The sequence below is a fragment of the Fukomys damarensis genome, unplaced genomic scaffold (genome assembly GCF_012274545.1).
Source record: "Fukomys damarensis isolate Sample0158 unplaced genomic scaffold, DMR_v1.0_HiC HiC_scaffold_22, whole genome shotgun sequence".
Classification (NCBI taxonomy): domain Eukaryota; kingdom Metazoa; phylum Chordata; class Mammalia; order Rodentia; family Bathyergidae; genus Fukomys; species Fukomys damarensis.
Genome location: NW_022900934.1, coordinates 1104542 through 1122215, shown reverse-complemented (window position 1 = coordinate 1122215; position 17674 = coordinate 1104542). Strand labels below are relative to the sequence as shown.

The 17674-nt window shown below is 51.2% G+C and overlaps 1 protein-coding gene across 3 annotated transcripts in view; it reads left to right on the top strand.

Annotated features, from left to right (window-relative positions):
- Positions 1–10064, top strand: part of Slc17a9 (solute carrier family 17 member 9) — a 28074-nt gene extending 18010 nt beyond the window's left edge. For 2 of the 3 annotated variants that reach the window (XM_019209647.2, XM_019209643.2), the window contains exons 15-16: positions 5447–5614; positions 7064–10064. In XM_019209647.2, the coding sequence (XP_019065192.1) occupies positions 5447–5614; positions 7064–7330 (435 nt within the window). In that variant the 3' untranslated portion in view covers positions 7331–10064. The remainder of the gene's footprint in view (positions 1–5446; positions 5615–7063) is intronic. The other variant, XM_019209653.2, reaches the window with a different exon arrangement.
- The last annotated feature ends 7610 nt before the right edge of the window (positions 10065–17674 follow it).

Below are 17674 nucleotides of genomic sequence, written 5' to 3'. Positions count from 1 at the left end.
AAGGCCTGTTCTTAGGCTCCACGTACCCCCAGATAGGCCTCCCGAGTATCCTCACCCCCACTTCCAGCTCCTGTCCCCCTAAGAGACACCTTTCTGTCTTCTTCCAAGCAGAGTCTTAATGGCTGCTTCTGACTCATTCGTGTGTTAGTGACCCCTCCACCTCTCTGGGCCGCACCGTATCTGGGCCATTGTCCTTCAGCTGTTGGACAGCGATGTCCTGAGCCCCCCATTTGCTTTCTTGGGGCCTCCTAGACTTGGCCCCCTGGGTGGGCTGCCCCCTCACTTGGAACAATGCCGTTGGCTGTTGGGCCCCTTCGGAGCCCCCTTCGATGCCCTGTCCTGCTGTCTACTGGGGATGGACGAGGTAGGCTGTCCTCCCCCTTCCATGGCTCCTGCCAGACAGAGTGGGGAGGAAAGCTGCTCTGTGAGTTGGAAATTCACTTTTGACAGGGATTTTCTTTATTATGTTTAATTGAAAAGCGTTGAAGTTGGGGCATGAATATTCAGCGGTGGAGGCTGCTGGCACAAAGCCAGGTGCCTGTGATGGGGACACGCCCGGCAAGGGGCCTGTCCAAGGGGGAGCGGCGGCGGGGAAGCTATTAATTGAAATAGCTTCATTAATTAGTAATTAACAGCAGGGTAATGACTGTGTCACACGTCGTATTTCAGTGGATGCCCTTCATGTGTTATGGGGCCTTTAATTAAAGGACCTGCATTTTAATTAAAGGCAGGCTTGGCCCTTTGGCCTTTGGAATACAAAAGACGCTCCTGACTTTCAAAGAAGCTCATGGGGACCTGGTGGCTGTGAGGATCACAGGCCAGCATGGGAGGGGACCCCCCCAAGAGCCACAGAGAGGAGGCACGTTGGCGCCCACCTAGCCCACGGAGTACCCTGTGAGGTGGGGAGCGGGGAGCTGGGCCTAGAGGGAAGACAGAGAGCAAATGGGGCTGGTGCTGTCCCCAGGCCCTTTCCCTGTCCTGAGCAGATGACAGGAAGGCCGTGGGCATGACCCCGCCCTTCAACAGCAGGCGTGTGCTGCATCCTACCATCCTCAGGGAGAGGATCGGGTGCCACTCGAGTGACAGAGCAGGGGAAGACATCCCTCCCAGCCCCTGGCAGCTGTCCTGGCCCCCCCGGATCAGCCCCAGGGGGACCCCCTTGCTGGCCAGAGGGCTGAGCAGGGTGTGGGGTAGTGCTGGTCTGAGCATAGTCTGGCCAGAGGCCATACCCTAAAGAGTCCTCCATCACCCCATGTCCTCTGCTGTTTGCCCACTGCTGTTGCTTGGAGAGAATTTGACCAATGCTAACTTTGTTTTTGTTTTTGTTTTGGTATTGGAGATCGAACTCAGGACCTTACACTTTTGAGGAAGGCGGCAGCACCATTGAGCTAAATCCCTGGCCCAGACCAATGCCCACAAGCACTGTCCCACCTTTTTGAAGGCAGGCAACAGGATCTCAGTGTTGCTTTAGAAAAAAGCCTTCAACCTATAGCGTTAATACCGAGGTCATGCCAACTGAGATGCCATGGAGCACCAGAGAGACACGAGACATAAAATACAGCCTGTCCAATAAATTAGTTACTGCATTTAACATTGGTTACATCCTCCAATTCTGTGAGTGGCTCCTGTGCTTGGAGAAACTTCAGCCAGAACTCAGGCTAGAAATGTATTTTCCTTTGCTCACCTATGAAAAAGGGGGCCTGGGCCCCTCCCCAGTGTGGGTGCCACAGAAGCCAGGCACCCAACTACGGAGCCATTTATGACCATACAGATGGGCTGGCACCCCAGCAGCCCCACCTGGCTGCTCCTAGCAGGCGTTTCAGAGTTTTCCAGTCCCTTTTCATTCTATCACCTACTTTTAGAGCTGCCTGTATGTGTGCTTTCCATGGACGGAATCGGGAACCCTCACAAGGACACTGCCAGAGCTGTGGCAGGATGGGGTGGGCGCTATCACAGTCGACCCAGGCTTCTGGAGCAAACACCATGGAGGGGCATCAGGCAGCAAGTCCGTTCTCTCAGAGGTGGAGCTCTGGGGTCACGCATGGAGGGTTGGTTTCTCTCAAGGCCTCTGTTTGCCTTGCAGATCATGCATCCTCCCTGTTCCCTGACAGTCACCCTCCTGTGTGTCTGCGTTTCAGTTTCCTCTTCTCAGGAGGATATCCGTCAGACCGGATTAGGACCTACCCCATGAGCTTGTAACCCCGTGACCTCGTTTTAAACTCAGGACCTTGGTGAGAGCAATCTCTAGATGAGTTCACTCGGGTCCTGGAGGCCAGGTACCAGCAGTGGAGCGGGGACACAGTTGCCTCCTCTGGTAGAGCTCCCCAGTCTCCTGCCCTGTGCCCAGGGCCTGGAGAGCAGGAGGAGGCTGCCCTGGGGCCACAGAGGCAGTTTCCATGCTCCCTCAGCCCCTCAGGGCCAAAAGGGTGGTGGCTCCTGGTGGCTCGTAATTGAGACACCTTCCCCTTCAACCTGTGCAAAAGGCAGGAGGGGAATTTTCTGTCCCTTGGTCTCAACTGGGACAACCCCAGGAGCCATAGCAGCTCCAGAGCCCCCGAGGACCCCCGTGATCTCCACCTCAGTGCAGTTTGCAGAGACTCGGCCTAAGGCAGCACCCCAAACCCCAGTGCAGAGGGCTCCCCACAGCTTCTCAGAGTTCAGGAAAGACCTCTGCCATCTGTGTCTGTGACTCTGTATGCCTGGCCGGGGCCAGGGGACAGCAGCAGGGGACCTCGTGATGCCCAGCAAGCCCTGCTCCTTTGTTATCCTCAGGAAATGCACCCAGGGCCACGCGCTCACTGCATGACTAGACCCCAAAAGCCAAGTTGTGTAGCTGAGGATGTGGAGACACTGGTAATCCTCAGTATAAAATGGTTCAGTGCTGTGACCACAGAAAGCTTTCCGGCTGTTCCCTGAAAGGATAAACGTGTAATAAACGTGTAATTGCCACATGACCTAGCAAGCCCTCTTCTGTGTGTCTACCCCAGAGAAATGAAACAGATGTGTGCCGAAGTGTGCACCGCAGCACCGCTCACACAGCCCACGGGGACAGCCTGGCAGCCTCCTGTGGGTGAGAGGGATGCAGATATGTGATGGCTGTCCACCCGGGCAGTGGGCTATTATTTAGCCATGAAAAGAACAGAGTGTGGACCCACTCTGGCCCAGGTACGCCTGAGAGATGGTGCTCAGAGAGAGAAGTCAGGTGTAGACCACAGGCATAACGGTCCAGAACAGGAGGATCTGCAGAGACGGAAAGTGGGTTTTTGGCTGCCCCAGGCTGGGATAGGCAGAGGAGGGACTGCTGCATGGGGCGATGAAAGTGTTTGGACCTGGGTAGTTGTGGCGGCTGCACAACACTGCAGGGTAAGAAACACCATGGAGTCTATGTATTTCCTGCTGGGTGGACTTGGCTTCAACCATGGCAACTGCAATCTGCACCCTCCCTCAGCAGACCCAAGTGCAGAGCTGGCCCCCTCCCTGCGGCCCTCTGTCCCCGGCTTGGCCTGGTGTTGGGGAGCCAGGGACAAGCCCTGAGCAGCCCAGGCCCCCTCCTCCGTGGAGAAGCATCCAGGCTGGACACAGGTAGCATGGCTTCCTTCTTGTGGCTTGATGTGGCAGCGAGTGGCAGTGACTACAGGGGCCGCCAAGACCCCACTGCTGTGGTGCTCTGGGGTCCAGGATGCGTCCTGCCGCCCCTGGGCTTCTCCCCAGACGCCTCACACAGGGCTTCACGTTCCACGTTTCTGTGTGTAACTGGCTGAAATGGCTTTCACCAGGGTTGGGGATTGAACTCAGGACCTTGTGCTTGCTGGGCAGACGCTGTGTTGGGTTAATTTTTTTAAGTGACAAATTTACAGCAAAGCTTGGCTACTCAGTCCTTGTGTACATTGCCCATGATCCCGTCTGCTGTATTGAGACACATCCGGCTTCCCGGGCAGGCTCGGAAGCTCTGCTGTGTCCTACAGAATTCACCCTTCCAGCCCTCAGTGGACAATGAGAGGGCAGTGAGCGAGATCCCAGAGTTGACAGCCCAGAGTGTCTGAGGACAGCTGCAAGCTGGGCGGAGATCAATGTTCTGGGGCCGAGACAGCCATGGCAGCTCCTCTGGCCAAAGCAGGTCACTTGCCTCCATGGGCCAGGCTGTCTCCCTGTCCGCCCGGTGCAGTGGGTTGTGGCCATGGTGGCTGTGCTGTAATGGTGCCTCCTGGCCTCCTTCCAGATGTTCGGTTCCTATCGAGCAGATCTGGGCCATGAGCAGCCTTGGGCCAGTGTCCTTCCTGGCCATCTGCTGGGCCAGGCAGTGTCACGGGAGACAGATGGACACTCGACATCCTGAGAAAAGACCTCTCTCAGGTCTTGGGCTCCTTACTGTCTCCCCTTCCTGCTGCTGTGAGCCCACCCTGGGCCTGCGTGTCTGTGATGAGCTGTCTCACAGCTCTTGACGAGATTGGGGGGCCCCCCATGGGTAGAGAGCTTGTCCGTCCCCATCAGTGAGGCCCCAGTGCTGCAGAGGATCCCGGAACAGATGGCAGCAGGCACAGTCCGTGCCCGGCCCTGCAGGACTCGCCATGGCTGGACAGAGAACTATTTGCTTGAGAAGAGCCGGGGTCCCGGTACAGCTTCCCTCAGCGTCTGGTGGGTCCACTGAGGCAGGGCCCATGAGGCAGGATGAGTGTGCCCCCCAGGGGTCTTGCCAAGGAGGCTCTTGCTCTGGCGGCCGCACCTCCCCACTCACAAACCTGTCTTCATCCCTTGCAGGGAGCTGGTGTCTGTTTGCTTGCAGGCAAGATTCAAAGGAGTTTGAAGAATAAATGTTTTCCTAAGTTTTAGCTGACATTCAATTTTAATGACTTTCTAAACAAAGTAATGATGGGACGATGGGACGCGCATTGCTTTATGGTTTGCTGATGTCTGACAGGTGTTTTGCCCATGTGGAAAGCAGCTGCTGAAAGCATTTTCCTAATAGCTCATAAATAACAAGCACTTAGCATCTCCCTTTGTAGGTGGCGCTGCCAATGGCCAATTTGTTCCTCAGAAGTGGCCACGTCGGCCTGTCAGTCAGCTCTTGCCGTAGGCACTTTTTGGTGATTAGAAGCCCCTTGGAGAGCGAGAACTCCAAATTAGTTTTAAATAAAAAATAAGAATATTCATGCTGGTGAACATCTGAAGGTGAGGGAACAACAGAATCCAGCCTGGCAGCTCGGTCCGGGTGCTGCAGAAGGAGGGGCCTCAGGCCCAGGCCCACCAGGGGTCCCCGGGGACCAGGCACAGGCGGCACTACACAGAGTCACTGGAGTGGGTGACAAGCTCGGATCTTGCTGGGCCCAGAGGGAATGCGGGCAGTGCTGTGCCATCCTGAAACGCAGCGGCCACCGGAGAGCTGGCCGACACTGATGTAACTGGCAGGCTCCAGGCGGGAGCGTTTCATGTCATTGTGCCTCTGCAGGGACAGGAACGACCTCCCAAGGAGCAGGAAGCGAGCAGCGCCTGTCTTCTTGAGAGCAGAACAAATGTTCCCTTTGAAGAAGCTGAGGCTGGCAGTGCCAGGAGGAGCCGGCCCTCCTGGGTGGCCCGCTCCTGGGGCCTCCACCTCCGCCCGTCACCCTGGACCTGGGTGAGTCTCTGCTCCCCGTCGCCCCACCTTCAGATTGGGCGGTAACTGAAGCTCCTGAGGCTGCCTATCCTGCGCAGCTCGGAAGATGCAGGAACCAGCTGTGCCTGCTCCGGTGGGGCCATCGGGCCAAGGGAGGCTGGGGGCTCCTCCTGGGAGCGAGGAGGGTCCTGGAGGCAGACAGGCTGGGGAAGACAGGGAGGGCACACGGGCTTCGGCCCCGTTGTGCGGTGGCCAGGTGGCTGCAGGCCCGGGCCTGTGTCTCTCTGTCTGGGGAAGAACTCTGTGAGTGGCTGTCAGGTGGCATCGTCTTCAGGGAAGCCTCCAGATTTCCTGACCCTCATGGTTCTCTGGAAGGTTGTGGCAGGAGGGCTGAGGGTGGATTTGGGAGCTGTCGGCGGCCCTCCTCTCCCCCCAGAGACTGTGGGCCATGGCGCAGGCACGGGAGCAGCCAGTGGGCAGGGCTTGCAGGCTAAAGATGGGAAAAGGGGACAGGCCGAGAGAGGTGGCAACAGAGGTGGACGTGGAGGGAGGCGGGGAGCCTCGGGCGTAGAAACTTTGGTGTTGGCCGCTGGCTGGCAGGCACAATGCTCTGGGGGCCAGGCCAGCCTGTCTGGGATGGCAGCTGCAGGCACCCGCCTGGCAGTGGTCCAGCCCTGGTCTCCGCTAGCTGTGCTCCCTCCCCTTACCCCAGGAGGTCCTCAGCAGCCCCACCGCAGACCTACAACCACTCACTTTCCCTTTGAGCCCAGTATCTGTCCCTCAGGCGTGGCTGGAGTCCCCACACTGTGCCCCTGTGGCGTCCCTGCTGGCTTGGCCGTGGTGGTGGTGCCCGGACCTGGTCGCAGGCCCTCCCTCAGACCCTACCTAGGCTGTGGGTGTCAGGGCTGGAGCCTGGGGCAGACCATGTTCACACTGGACATAGGCCCTACCTCTCAGCCGCTCTATAGCCTGCCGTCCCGGCCCTGGCTGTTGCCTCTGTAGCATCCCTTCCTGGCTTCCCACTGAAATGCTGCCCACAGGGGAAGGCTCCACGTCACCACCCCTCATCCCGCACTGGCTCCTTAGCACATGGGGCAGGGCCCCTGAGTTGCTCCTGAAGGAGGTCTGGAACCCAGCAGTGGCCTCCCAGGTGACCAGGTGCTGCCTCTCGCCCAGTCCTCGAGGAGCACGGAGGCCTCTGACCTGTGGCCCAGGCCTTTGGTCTCCTCAGTGGGGTCGGCAGCTCCGGGTCAGTCGCTCAGGGTGGCTCATGCTGAACCAAGGCCTCTCCGCAGTCGGCTCCATCCCGCCTTCCTCAGCACGGGGCTGATAAAGCCCCAGAGAAGGTCAGGGTGGGCTGGTGCCTCTGCTAGGAAGAGGGCAGAGTCCAGGTGTCCCACTGGGAAGGGGGCAGGGTCCAGGAGGGCCGGCGCCCCTGTTGCCAATTAGCTGAAGCTTCTCCTGATGCAGATGGAAATTGTGAATCAGCAAAGTGCGACTCTGTCAGCTGTCCTGATGTCCCAGATGAGCCCAGGTGATGCTAGATGCCAACAGGCGACACAGCGAGCTGCTGGCCACTGCTTCCATGGACACCACCATCCAACACCAACTAGTGTTGGACACTGTAGGTTGACTATGCCGGGCGCCAGCTCTCTGCCACTGGTCTTCGTTGATTACTGGGAGCTCCTTGGTGTTAATAGCTCTGTTGTTTCTCTCCATCCACAATGCTCAGGGTGAAAATCCTCAGCAGACCTACAGGGCTTCTGGAGCCCTCACCACCTGGGAAATGAATCACAAGCAGGTTTACGGGACACCAAAGTGAGTCTTCACAGCAACAGGGCTGGGCTGCGGCACAGGGGTCCGCACGCAGGGGGCGCCCTCCTGAACTAAACCCAGGGAGGGCCCAGGAAGTGCTGCAGGGAGGAGGGGTGGTTGCTGCACCGCCTGCCATGTTGGAGTGCAGAAGGGTGGTTTGATAGCCAGGCAGGACACTGAGGCAAACTGCCCCAGTCCCTTTGGGTGCAAGCAAGAGTGAAGGAGGCCCAAGGGGAGCAGCAGACAGCCACTGGCCCAGCCACACCCCCTCCAGTTGGCAGGAGAAGCATGAGACAGGTGCTTCTCCTCTGTCCCCCTGGTGCACCACCAGGACATCTCTGAGCAACCCCTTCTCTGCCTGGATGCCACCGAGTCACCTCCTCCAGGAAGCCTTCCTGGTCCTCACACTGCTGTTTGGTTCCTGCTGTCTGCTGTCGACAGCCAGGCACTCGTGCCCTCACTGTGCCCTTAGTGGGCACATGCCATGCAGTGCCCTCTGCCCATCAGTTGGGTGAGGCCGCTGTAGTCAACACCAGCATTGTTTCTCCTTTGCAACTGCTGTTCTAAAAAATGTGATGGGATACACGTAGCCCAAGAGCTGTCACCTTAGCCCCTGGCAAGGCTGCACCTCAGTGCCGTGTTGTGCAGCCAGTACCACCACCCACTTCCGGAACCTTTTCTCCTTGCCGGAAGCAGACCTGGAGTCAAGCTGCAGTTGCTCCCAATCCCCTCTCCCCAAGGCATCTGGCAACCACTGATCTACTCTGTGCTGCTTATCCTGGACATGATGTAAAAGTGGAATCACACCGGGTATGGCCTCTGACTGGCTTCCTCCACTTGCTGCGTGGTTTTCGAGGTCCGTTGGTGCAGTAGCTCGAGCTTTAGTCCTCTGTGCGAGGGACTGTCATTTTCTTCTGGTTGGCTGGAGTTGGTGGCGAGCCCACATGCTGGACTGTGTGTGTAGCAGTGTAGCTGCAGGAATAGGAGCCCAAGTGTTTGTCTGAGTCCCTGTTTCCAGGTGGGGCTGCCTTGAATTCAGAAATTCTCCCTTGACCTTGGCTGCCAATGGCTTAGAGGGAAGTCCATCCTGATTCTGATGCAGCAAATTCTGACCTGGCCAGAGAGGAGCCTCTCTTACATGGACAGTGCGTGGCCATAGTGGTGCCCTGACCTCCCTCTCTGGTCGGGGGCCCCACTTGCCAGCACAGCACCTGCAGTGCTTTGCTAGAGCGGGAGAGTGCGCGTCAGCCGTGACAGCCCAAGTCTCCAGCTAAGCCCCTGCCGCACTACTAAATATTTTAGCAAAAGAAAAAATTTAAAAACGTGCGGCCAGATGTCCAAGTTGACAAAGTGCTTAAGGCGTTTGACTGATAAAAAGCCCGAGAGCCCCCAGTAGATGGGGATTGAATACTCGCCCGAGGCAAGTGTGCGATATTAAAAACATCCCGGGCTGCTTTGTGCGGTTCGGCTAGCAGAGGTTTGAAGCGACCTCCATCTGTCGTCGCCATGCGCCCTGACACTCAACAAAGCCGGATCGATCTTGGAGCAGCCGCAGCTGCTTTGCAGAGGGTCAAGTGGGATCCATGGCCGTGAGCTGGCAAGGCACAAAGGAGGGGGATGAATATGCATGAGATGGGTCTGCTGTTGGCCTGAGTTGTGTTTAGAGAGGGCCCCACAGGTGCCTCTGCACGGGTGGGATGCACTGACTTCGCTTTGCTCTCTGGAGAGTAACTGCTCCCTGGCAAGCTCTGTGGGGTCCTCTGAAGAACAGACCGGACTGCACGGAAGCCTCAGTTCTCTCCTGAGCAGAGGGGAGACGTGGGCCCAGGGCCTGTTTAAAGCCAGATTTCCCCCAGACTGCCAGACAGAGGGGAGAGAGCAGGGTCAGGGTGGGGTGAGCCTGGAGGGAGGCTGAGGTCCAGGAGAGGTAGCCAGGCGCAGGGACACCCAGACACATCTTGCAAAAGAAGAGCTGAAAACCAGGCAGGACCAGAAGTAATGTGTCAGGATCAGTAAAAAGTCTAAGTTCAGCTGCTTTGAAAATACAGAGGGTTGATTTTCAAAGCCCTGTATGAATGAGGCCACCTAGGGATTCCCAAGTATTGACGAAACTCCAAGACACAAATGCTAGTTCTCTGAGGTGTGACCATCCCCATATTCTTACACCATGCGTACCCAGCATGGTAATGACATCAATGACCATCTGCTGTGTCGCTTCCATGGGCACCACCCTCATCATCTCCCCTGACCCCAACACAGACCCTCAAGGCTAGGGAGGCATTTCCTGCCTTCCAGAGATCAGCGCAGGCTGGGTGGTGCTTCTGGCAGGGCCTGGCTGCTGCGACCCGCATAGCACAGGATCCAAAGCCGGGGAGAGGGGTGGAAGATAAAGAAAATTGAAGAATATCAAGAAAGACAGATACATACCAAGATTAAGCTTGAAAGCTGGGACTAGGTGGAACCATAGCCTGATGAGCTAATGGCTACCTGGAGTCCAGCCTGCCCCTTATTTATAGTGTAGGACAAACAAGAGATAAGGTTGGGTGTTGTGTTCAGGGCATGCGCAGAAAGGGAACAAGGAAGAAGGATACACATGTAACTGTCTCCTGTGTTAGGGAATCGATCATGTTAAAGTACGCTGTGACGCCGCCTCACAGGCTGCATTCTCCTGGTACCTCTTGGTTCCTAAAACGACCTCATGCCCTTATCTCTGGTTTCCCTCCCCCAAGGCCACAGCGGTCCAGAGAAGTTGAAACCTGTTTCTGCAGGGCTGGATCCATAAAAAGCAATCTGGCCTGTGATAGGTTAAAAGTAGCTTACTCCTCATAAATAAGCAATAGCTCAGCCCAAAACTGATAAAAGGACCTTCCTTTCTTTGTTCTTCTCTCCTTCTGCTTCTTCTTCCTCCTTCACTCTCTCTGCTCTCTCTCTCTCCTCCCACCCCTTGAATAAAATCTCCAGTCGGACCTCACAGTGTGTGAGTGTGTGGCCTACTTGTTGAGTATTCCCTTTCATCCTGGGGCTGTGCCGTCCAGGGTCTGTAGACTGCATCTGTTTGACTCTCTAGTCTATGGAGGAGAAAAGGGAGTAGGGATTAGGTGAAGGTCCATCTTCAGGCTTGGCCTGAGGCACCTGGCCACAGGTGAGTCCTGGCTCTGGCCTCCCCTGCTCCAGGAGAGGTGACTGCACATGTTTCCCCCTTGGTCGCTGCAAAGACCCAATTGACACATTTATCTCTGAGGTCTGGTGACCAAGCGAGGGTCTAGTGTGAATCCTGGAGCTGGCCGATGTGGGTGGACTCAGGCTGGCCCCTCTGCCCGCACAATCCCTGAGACAGCAGCCTCTGCCCACACTCACGCATGTGGAATGAATGCATCCTTCTCTCTTGACTGCACAAGGTGAACCCTAATAGACACGTAGACCGGGAGGCAAGGCAGCCCCTGCTCAGGTGAGGCCTTCAGGTTGATGCCCCTGGTGAGGTGCTCAGATAAGGTATTCAAGTGAGATGCTCAGGTGAGTCCACCTCTGTCCAGGTGAGGTGACACCAGGCCAGCACATAGGGCCTCAGGAGCACAGTGTTTCCCACAAATGCACCAGTCATGACACCATTCAGCCCAGTTCAGTCCAACAAACCCCTCTCACTGGTTCCTGCCCAGGAAGCAGGTGGGGCATCCACTCCCCCGAAGTCCCCTTCTTGAGGCACCTTGGTCATCTCATAGGAGCAGGTGCTGTGGAAGGGAGGACCACCCAACCCACATCCTGCTTTCTACTGGGCCTCATCAGGTCAGAGGATACCTCTCCTGGGCCTGGGCCTGACCAGCGGTGAGGAAATCTGGGCAGCCAGGCAGATGGAGGGCAGGAACCAGGGCCACAGCTCCACTGCAGTGGAGGAAGAGCTGTAGGCACAGTGTCGTACAGGTGGCAGGTGCAGGTGTGGAGGGGTGCAAGTGATGTGCGTGCAGACTGCAAGGGGGTAGAGGTGGCAGGGGTGCAGTTGGCTGAGTCATAGTGACAGTGGTCACCAGCACTGGCTAGTAGGTGACCTGCCCTGCAGGAGGGCAGCCCTCTGGTGTCATTCCCAGATGGGAAACTGATTTCCACTGGAGAAAATGTGTTCATGCCTCAAAAACAGGATTATATTTGCTGAACATACTGTGTAAATTGCTTCCCAGGAGCTTTATCTTATCAAGTGTTCTCTTGCTGAACACTGTGGGCCCGAGGTGGCAGGGTGCTCCAGCCCAGCCTAGGATCAGGGCCTTAAGACTCAACTTGCAGATGAGGACGCTGAGGCTCAGGGTGCTCAGCCCCTTTGTTCAGGTCTCTTGGTAATTAATTCAGACCCTGGTCCTAGCCTTGCCAGAGTTACCCCCAACTCCTGCTTATATCCTGCAATTCCTGCAGCCCAGGCCAGTGGGGTGGGGAGAGGAGGTTCTGCCTGGGGTCATGTTTGGGATCCCAGAATTTAAGGTCCTACAATTTTCCTCATGGACAGTCTCCTTCAGATGTTCTAACAGAGCCTCTGCTTTGTTTTAGAACAGTGAGAACTTAATGTAACTACCACACAGAAAATGTAATATTGCTACTTTTATATGGGATCCAGAATGGCTGTTCTTGTGATACAAAGTCATCACTATGATTAAGCCATTAAGCTAATTAACATGAGCATTTATTACTGCTGGCACAGACAGCAGGTCAGGGGATTGATGGAATGCTCAGGCAGGCACACCAGGGACAGAGGGAGTCAGTGGAGATGGTGGGGACCAGGGCACACCCTGCTGGGAGCTGTATAGTGCAACCACATCTGCTTAGTGTGCACCTCTTACGCATGGCCACAGCCCGGGAGCTGGGGGCATTGCTCTACTCCCCATAATGTGAGATCCAGCCCCATGAGAGCCAGGCAGGCTCCTGGGGGGCCCTGGAACTGAAGAGGAGGCTTAAGGTTGAGATGTACCCAGAGGACAGTGGTCACTGTCTGAGGAAGTCAGCAAACCCTGGAGATGGGATAATGGTTGGTCATGAAAGGATGGATGAAGGATATTCCACAGGAGATGACCCACTGGGAACTCACACCTAACTATGGATGACACCTAGTGGTTGACTTCAGACCCTGTAACTCTTTGGGGTGTGTGTGGTGGTGGTGGGAATATATCTGAATGATTTTCTTTAAATTGCTGTTAATAAATTATCCTGGTATGGTGTTTAAAATAGTCCCCATACTGACTTCTAGGAAAATGGTGGAGTGGTGAACAGCAGAGAAATGGCCTCTCTGAGATATGGTGTCCAGATGCTGGAATGTAGCAATGTAAGGAAGAGAAAAAAGAGGGAAGTGGGTCCCCAGGAGCCAGCAAGGATCTATTTTTCCCCCTAGCCTCTTTTAAGTTTTCTCCTCTGAGGGCAAAATTGCAATACTGAGGGCATATTTACTGTATTCAATTTTCCGGTTTATTTTAAATTTTGTTATATAACCACAAATCTAGTTCTGGTGTTTAAAGGTGACAAATTAATAGTTACCACAGTTTGTCATTTTCTAGGCTGTGTTTGATGTTATTGTTCTTGCTGATTGTACTGCTTTAGCCAAGGTGACATAACTGCTCTAATCAGTTGTTCTTCTTTTACATCAAGACTGAGATTGCCTAAGGGCCATAAACAATGCTATAGGCCAGTGCCAAGGAACTAGGGGTTAGGCCAAATGGGCAGCAACTCCTCATCCCCAATAAATTGAAGAGATAGGATCTTGCAACAAACTCAAAACCCAAAAGCCAGCTACACCTGGAAGACATCTTTGAGAAGTAGTCATATCCTAAGTGTTCTAAATACTAGCAATAATGCTACCTGCCAGACACAGTTTATAAGCATCAACCCAGGAATTAAACTTAGGGAAAAAAAAAAAAGAAAGAAAATGGGAAGACACTTAAGCAAGATACAACCCCAGGTCAGCAAAGGCAAAACCAGTAAGTCGATGAGGTGGAACAATTTGGAACTCACTTACCTGGACTCTCTGAAGTGTTAACAGCAGAAGTGACAAAGCAGATGAATGAGGCTCTAGAAAAAAATCAAATCAGAAATAGTTTCTCAGGTAACTACAATGATGACCATAATGAAAGACAACTCTAGAGCAGATACAGATTTTTTAAAAAAATAGAAGAGCTTAGGAAAATTATGGAAAACATGAACACCCGACACACGAAAGAAATGGAATCCATGAAACAGATTCAAAGAGCTATCCGGGAGATTAAAAAAAAAATACCACTGAAAGTATACAAAGCAGAATGAGCCAATGTGAGGACAGAATATCAGACACAGAAGACAGGATTGTGGTTAGTGATCATAAAAAGAAAGATCTCTTAAAAGTAGCAAGGAACTATGAAAAATCAATCCAACAGCTGCTAGATGGTACAAAGAAGAATAACATAAGATTAATCTGAGTCAATGAAAAAGCAGGAGCTAGCAAATGATATAAAAAACCTGTTCACAGAAGTAATGGCAGAAAATTTCTCAAGCAGGGAAAAAGAATTTGACATACAATGGGGAAAAATAAGAAATGAGGCAAGTCGTACAAAGGTACAAGTTCCCAATAATGAATGTAACTGTATTGTATACCTAAAATGTACCAATAAACTTAATAAAGATAAAAAAGAATTTGACATACAGATAAATGAGACATATAGAACTCCAATTATCCATGATCAAAGAAATCTATACCAAGGCATATAATAGTCAAGATTCCAGAATATTAAAAAACATTACAGAAGGGCCGGGGATTTAACTCAGTGGTTCAGTGGCCTGCCTTGCAAGCACAAGGACCTGAGTTTAAACCCCGTTACAAAAAAAAAATAGGGAAAAGAAAAAATTTACCTATAAAGGTAAGCCCATCAGAATCATGGCAGACTTTTCAAAAGAAACCCTCAAGTCAACGAAAGCTTAAAGTGAAGTATTTCAAGCCCTAAAAGAAAACAACCTCCAACCCAGATTGAGGTACCCTGCAAAAGTATCTTTCAAAATTGATGGAAAATAAGAAATTTCCATGATAAAGAAAACCTGGAGAAATTCATGACCACCAAACAAACACTTCAAAATGTTCTGAGAGACATTCTAGAGAGAGATAGGAAGGATTACAATTCCATGAACCCCAAGAGAATGAAGGCAAGACAAGAAATTAGAGGGGGGAAAAAGAAACCAACAATAGGGAAACAACATGAGAAGGCCATACTTCCAAAATTGGTATACAGATTTAATGTGATCTTAAGCAAAATGCCTACAGCAAACCTCAAAGGACTGGAGAAAACAATCCTAAGATTCATTTGGGATCAGAAGAGACCCAGAGCAGCAAAAGAATTCTGGGCCACAAAGGCAAGGCAGGGAGCATCACAATCCTCAACTTGAAATTATCCTACAAAGCTACTGTGATAAAAACATCATGGCACTGGCAAAAAAAAAAAAAAAATCCAAAAACTAAAACAAAAAACAGACCTGAGAATCACTGGACCAGATCAGATGATGTAGAAACAACACCAAACACACTCAGTCACCTGGCCTTTGACAAAAGAGCCAAACATCTTCGCTGGAAGAAAGATACCCGCTTCAATAAATGGTGCTGGAAAAACTGTTTTTCCATATGCCAAAGATTAAAACTAGACCCATATCTTCCACCATGCACTAAACTAAAATCAAAATGGAGAAAAGATCTAAATATTAAAACTGAAACATTAAACGTGCTGGAAGAGGGAATAGGTAGAACGGTTGAAGACACTGGTGTAGGCAAACACTGCATGAACAAAACCCAGTGGCACAGGAAATATCATAAAGAATCAACAGCTGGGACCTCATCTTGTTAAAAAGCTTTTACACAGCCAAAGAAACCACCAACAGAGTGAGGAGACAATCCACGGTGTGGAAAACATTTTTGCCAGATGTTCCTCAGACAAAGGACTAATATCTAGATAAATAAAGAACTAAAAACATCAGATCCCCCCAAATTTAAAGACACAATACAAAAATGGGTGTCTGAAATGAACATTTCTCAGATGAAGAAGTAGAAATGGCAAATAAATATATGAAAATATATTCAACATCACTGGTCATTAAAGATGCAAATTAAAATAACACTGAGATTCCTCCTCACCCCAGAAAGAATGACTATTATGAAGAAATCAACCAATAACAAATGCTGGCAGGGCTGTGGGGGAAAAGGAGCCCTTCTCCACTGTTGGTGGGAGTGGGAACTGGTGCAACCACTGTGGAAATCAGTGTGGAGATTCCTCAAAAAACTAAAACTAGAGGCTTCGTTCAACCCAGCTATTCCGCTTCTTAGTATCTTCCCAAAAGAATTAAAAGCATCATACTAAATGTTTTTAGTGCACAGTTTGTAATAGCTAAATCTTTGAAATAGCCCAAACGCCCATCAACTGACAGAAGGATAAAGATGCAGTTTTTTGTGCAGTGGAGTACAACTCTGCCATAAAGAAGGGTGAGCTCAAGCTACATGGGTGCACCTTGAAGCTAGACTTTTATGTGAAATAAATTGTGTTTAAATACCACACTGTTTCTCTGGTGTGAGAATAGGAAAGTAGAAATAAGGACAAAATGTATAATAGGTATTGGGAAATGATAAGAAAGTGTTCAGATGAGAAAGGGAACAAGGAAGAGGGGAGAGGGATGGAAACAAGGGAAGAAAAAAGTGGAAACAAAGCTTTTATAAATAATGAAGGGAAGAGAGGTTAATGGGAAAGGGAATGGAAAACAAAAAGCATCAAAATATATCACACACAGGTACCATGACAACAGTCACATTATGTACATCTAAAATGTACAAATGAAATTTTGCTTCAACAAAGAAAGTAATCTGGGCGTGGTAGCTCACACCTGTAGTCCCAGGACTCTGAGTCTGAGCCCGGCCCAGACAATTTAGTGACTGTGAGACTTTGTTTCAAAATAAAAAGTAAAGAAAGGTCTGGGATGGGGCTCCATTCAAAGGCTCTAGGCCTCAAATGTCCAGTAGCCACAAAACAAAATCCCAACAAATTTTGAAAGTAAAAGCTCCCCTCTTCCCCTCTTCAGAGACAAGTACCATTCATAGTTTTTGGCAAATCCTTCCTGACCTCCAAAACTCTGTAGCATGTGGTGTATTTGTTTACCCAGCAAGACCGCTAGCTGTACCTGCTTTCCCAGCACATTGGTAACTTTATCGAGAACTCGATAACACATTTATGTCCACCCATTTTAAAACAGTTCTCAACCAAACTACTGTTTTGTCTGTCACTTTTTATCACACAACAGTATGTCAGGGCCAGTTTTCTGCTTTGTCGTTTGGGGGCAGTATGACTTTGGGTAAGTTTTTTAACCTCTTTGAAGCTTGGTGTGTTAAATCTCTGCAATGGGGCTAAAAATGTATTTGCTGCACCGAGCTGATGTGAGAATTAAGTGAGTTAAAGTTAAAAAAAAAAAAAAAAAGAGCTTCATATTCCCCAAAGCTGAATTTACAAAGTTCTCAAAACACAGGAAAATTCAAGTAATTTTTTCTACACGTATTTCCTTCCAGTATATTATTCATACATACCCAGCAGACGCTAAATTTACCTACCCCTCCTGGCTAAGCCATCTGCTGCATGCAGACACCAACGATGCGTGCATCCAGTCGATTATGGTACTCAGAAAAAATCGGCAGCCAAGGGACATTACATTTTAGGTGTCAATGCCTGCACTCCAGTGGAAAAACAAAAAGATATTGGTGTCAGGGTGGATGTGTGACGGGCTTAGCAATAAAGACAGGATATTTGAAAATAGAAGAAAATTATAGGTTTCGTGAAAGGAAAGACGTACAACACAGATGCAAGGAATGAAACTTCAGAAGCGTTATTCATTAAATAAGGGAAAATCAATCTAAAGTTACTCAAGGAAAAGTATGGGAAACAAGATATAATTTTCCAAAATTCCAAATTCACATACACAAATCTTGCCCTGATAAGCCTTTCAGGGCAAATCAATGATCACAATAAATACATTTGAATGGATGGATCTCTAATAAAGAACAGTCCAATCAAAAAATAATAAAATAAAATAAAGTAGGTCCCCATTTCCTTACCTTTCTTCTTCCCAAAGGGAGTCTATCCCTCTCCTCTCAGTGCTGTGGGCTGGACTTAGAGACTGGCTCCTAACGAGTAACAGGTGGTGGAGGGCCAGCGTGTGACTCCCACGGTGGGCGTGAAAAGCTTTGCTCGCTGTGTGGCCCTTCCAGCCCCATCCAGTTTGTAGATGGCCAGAGTCCTA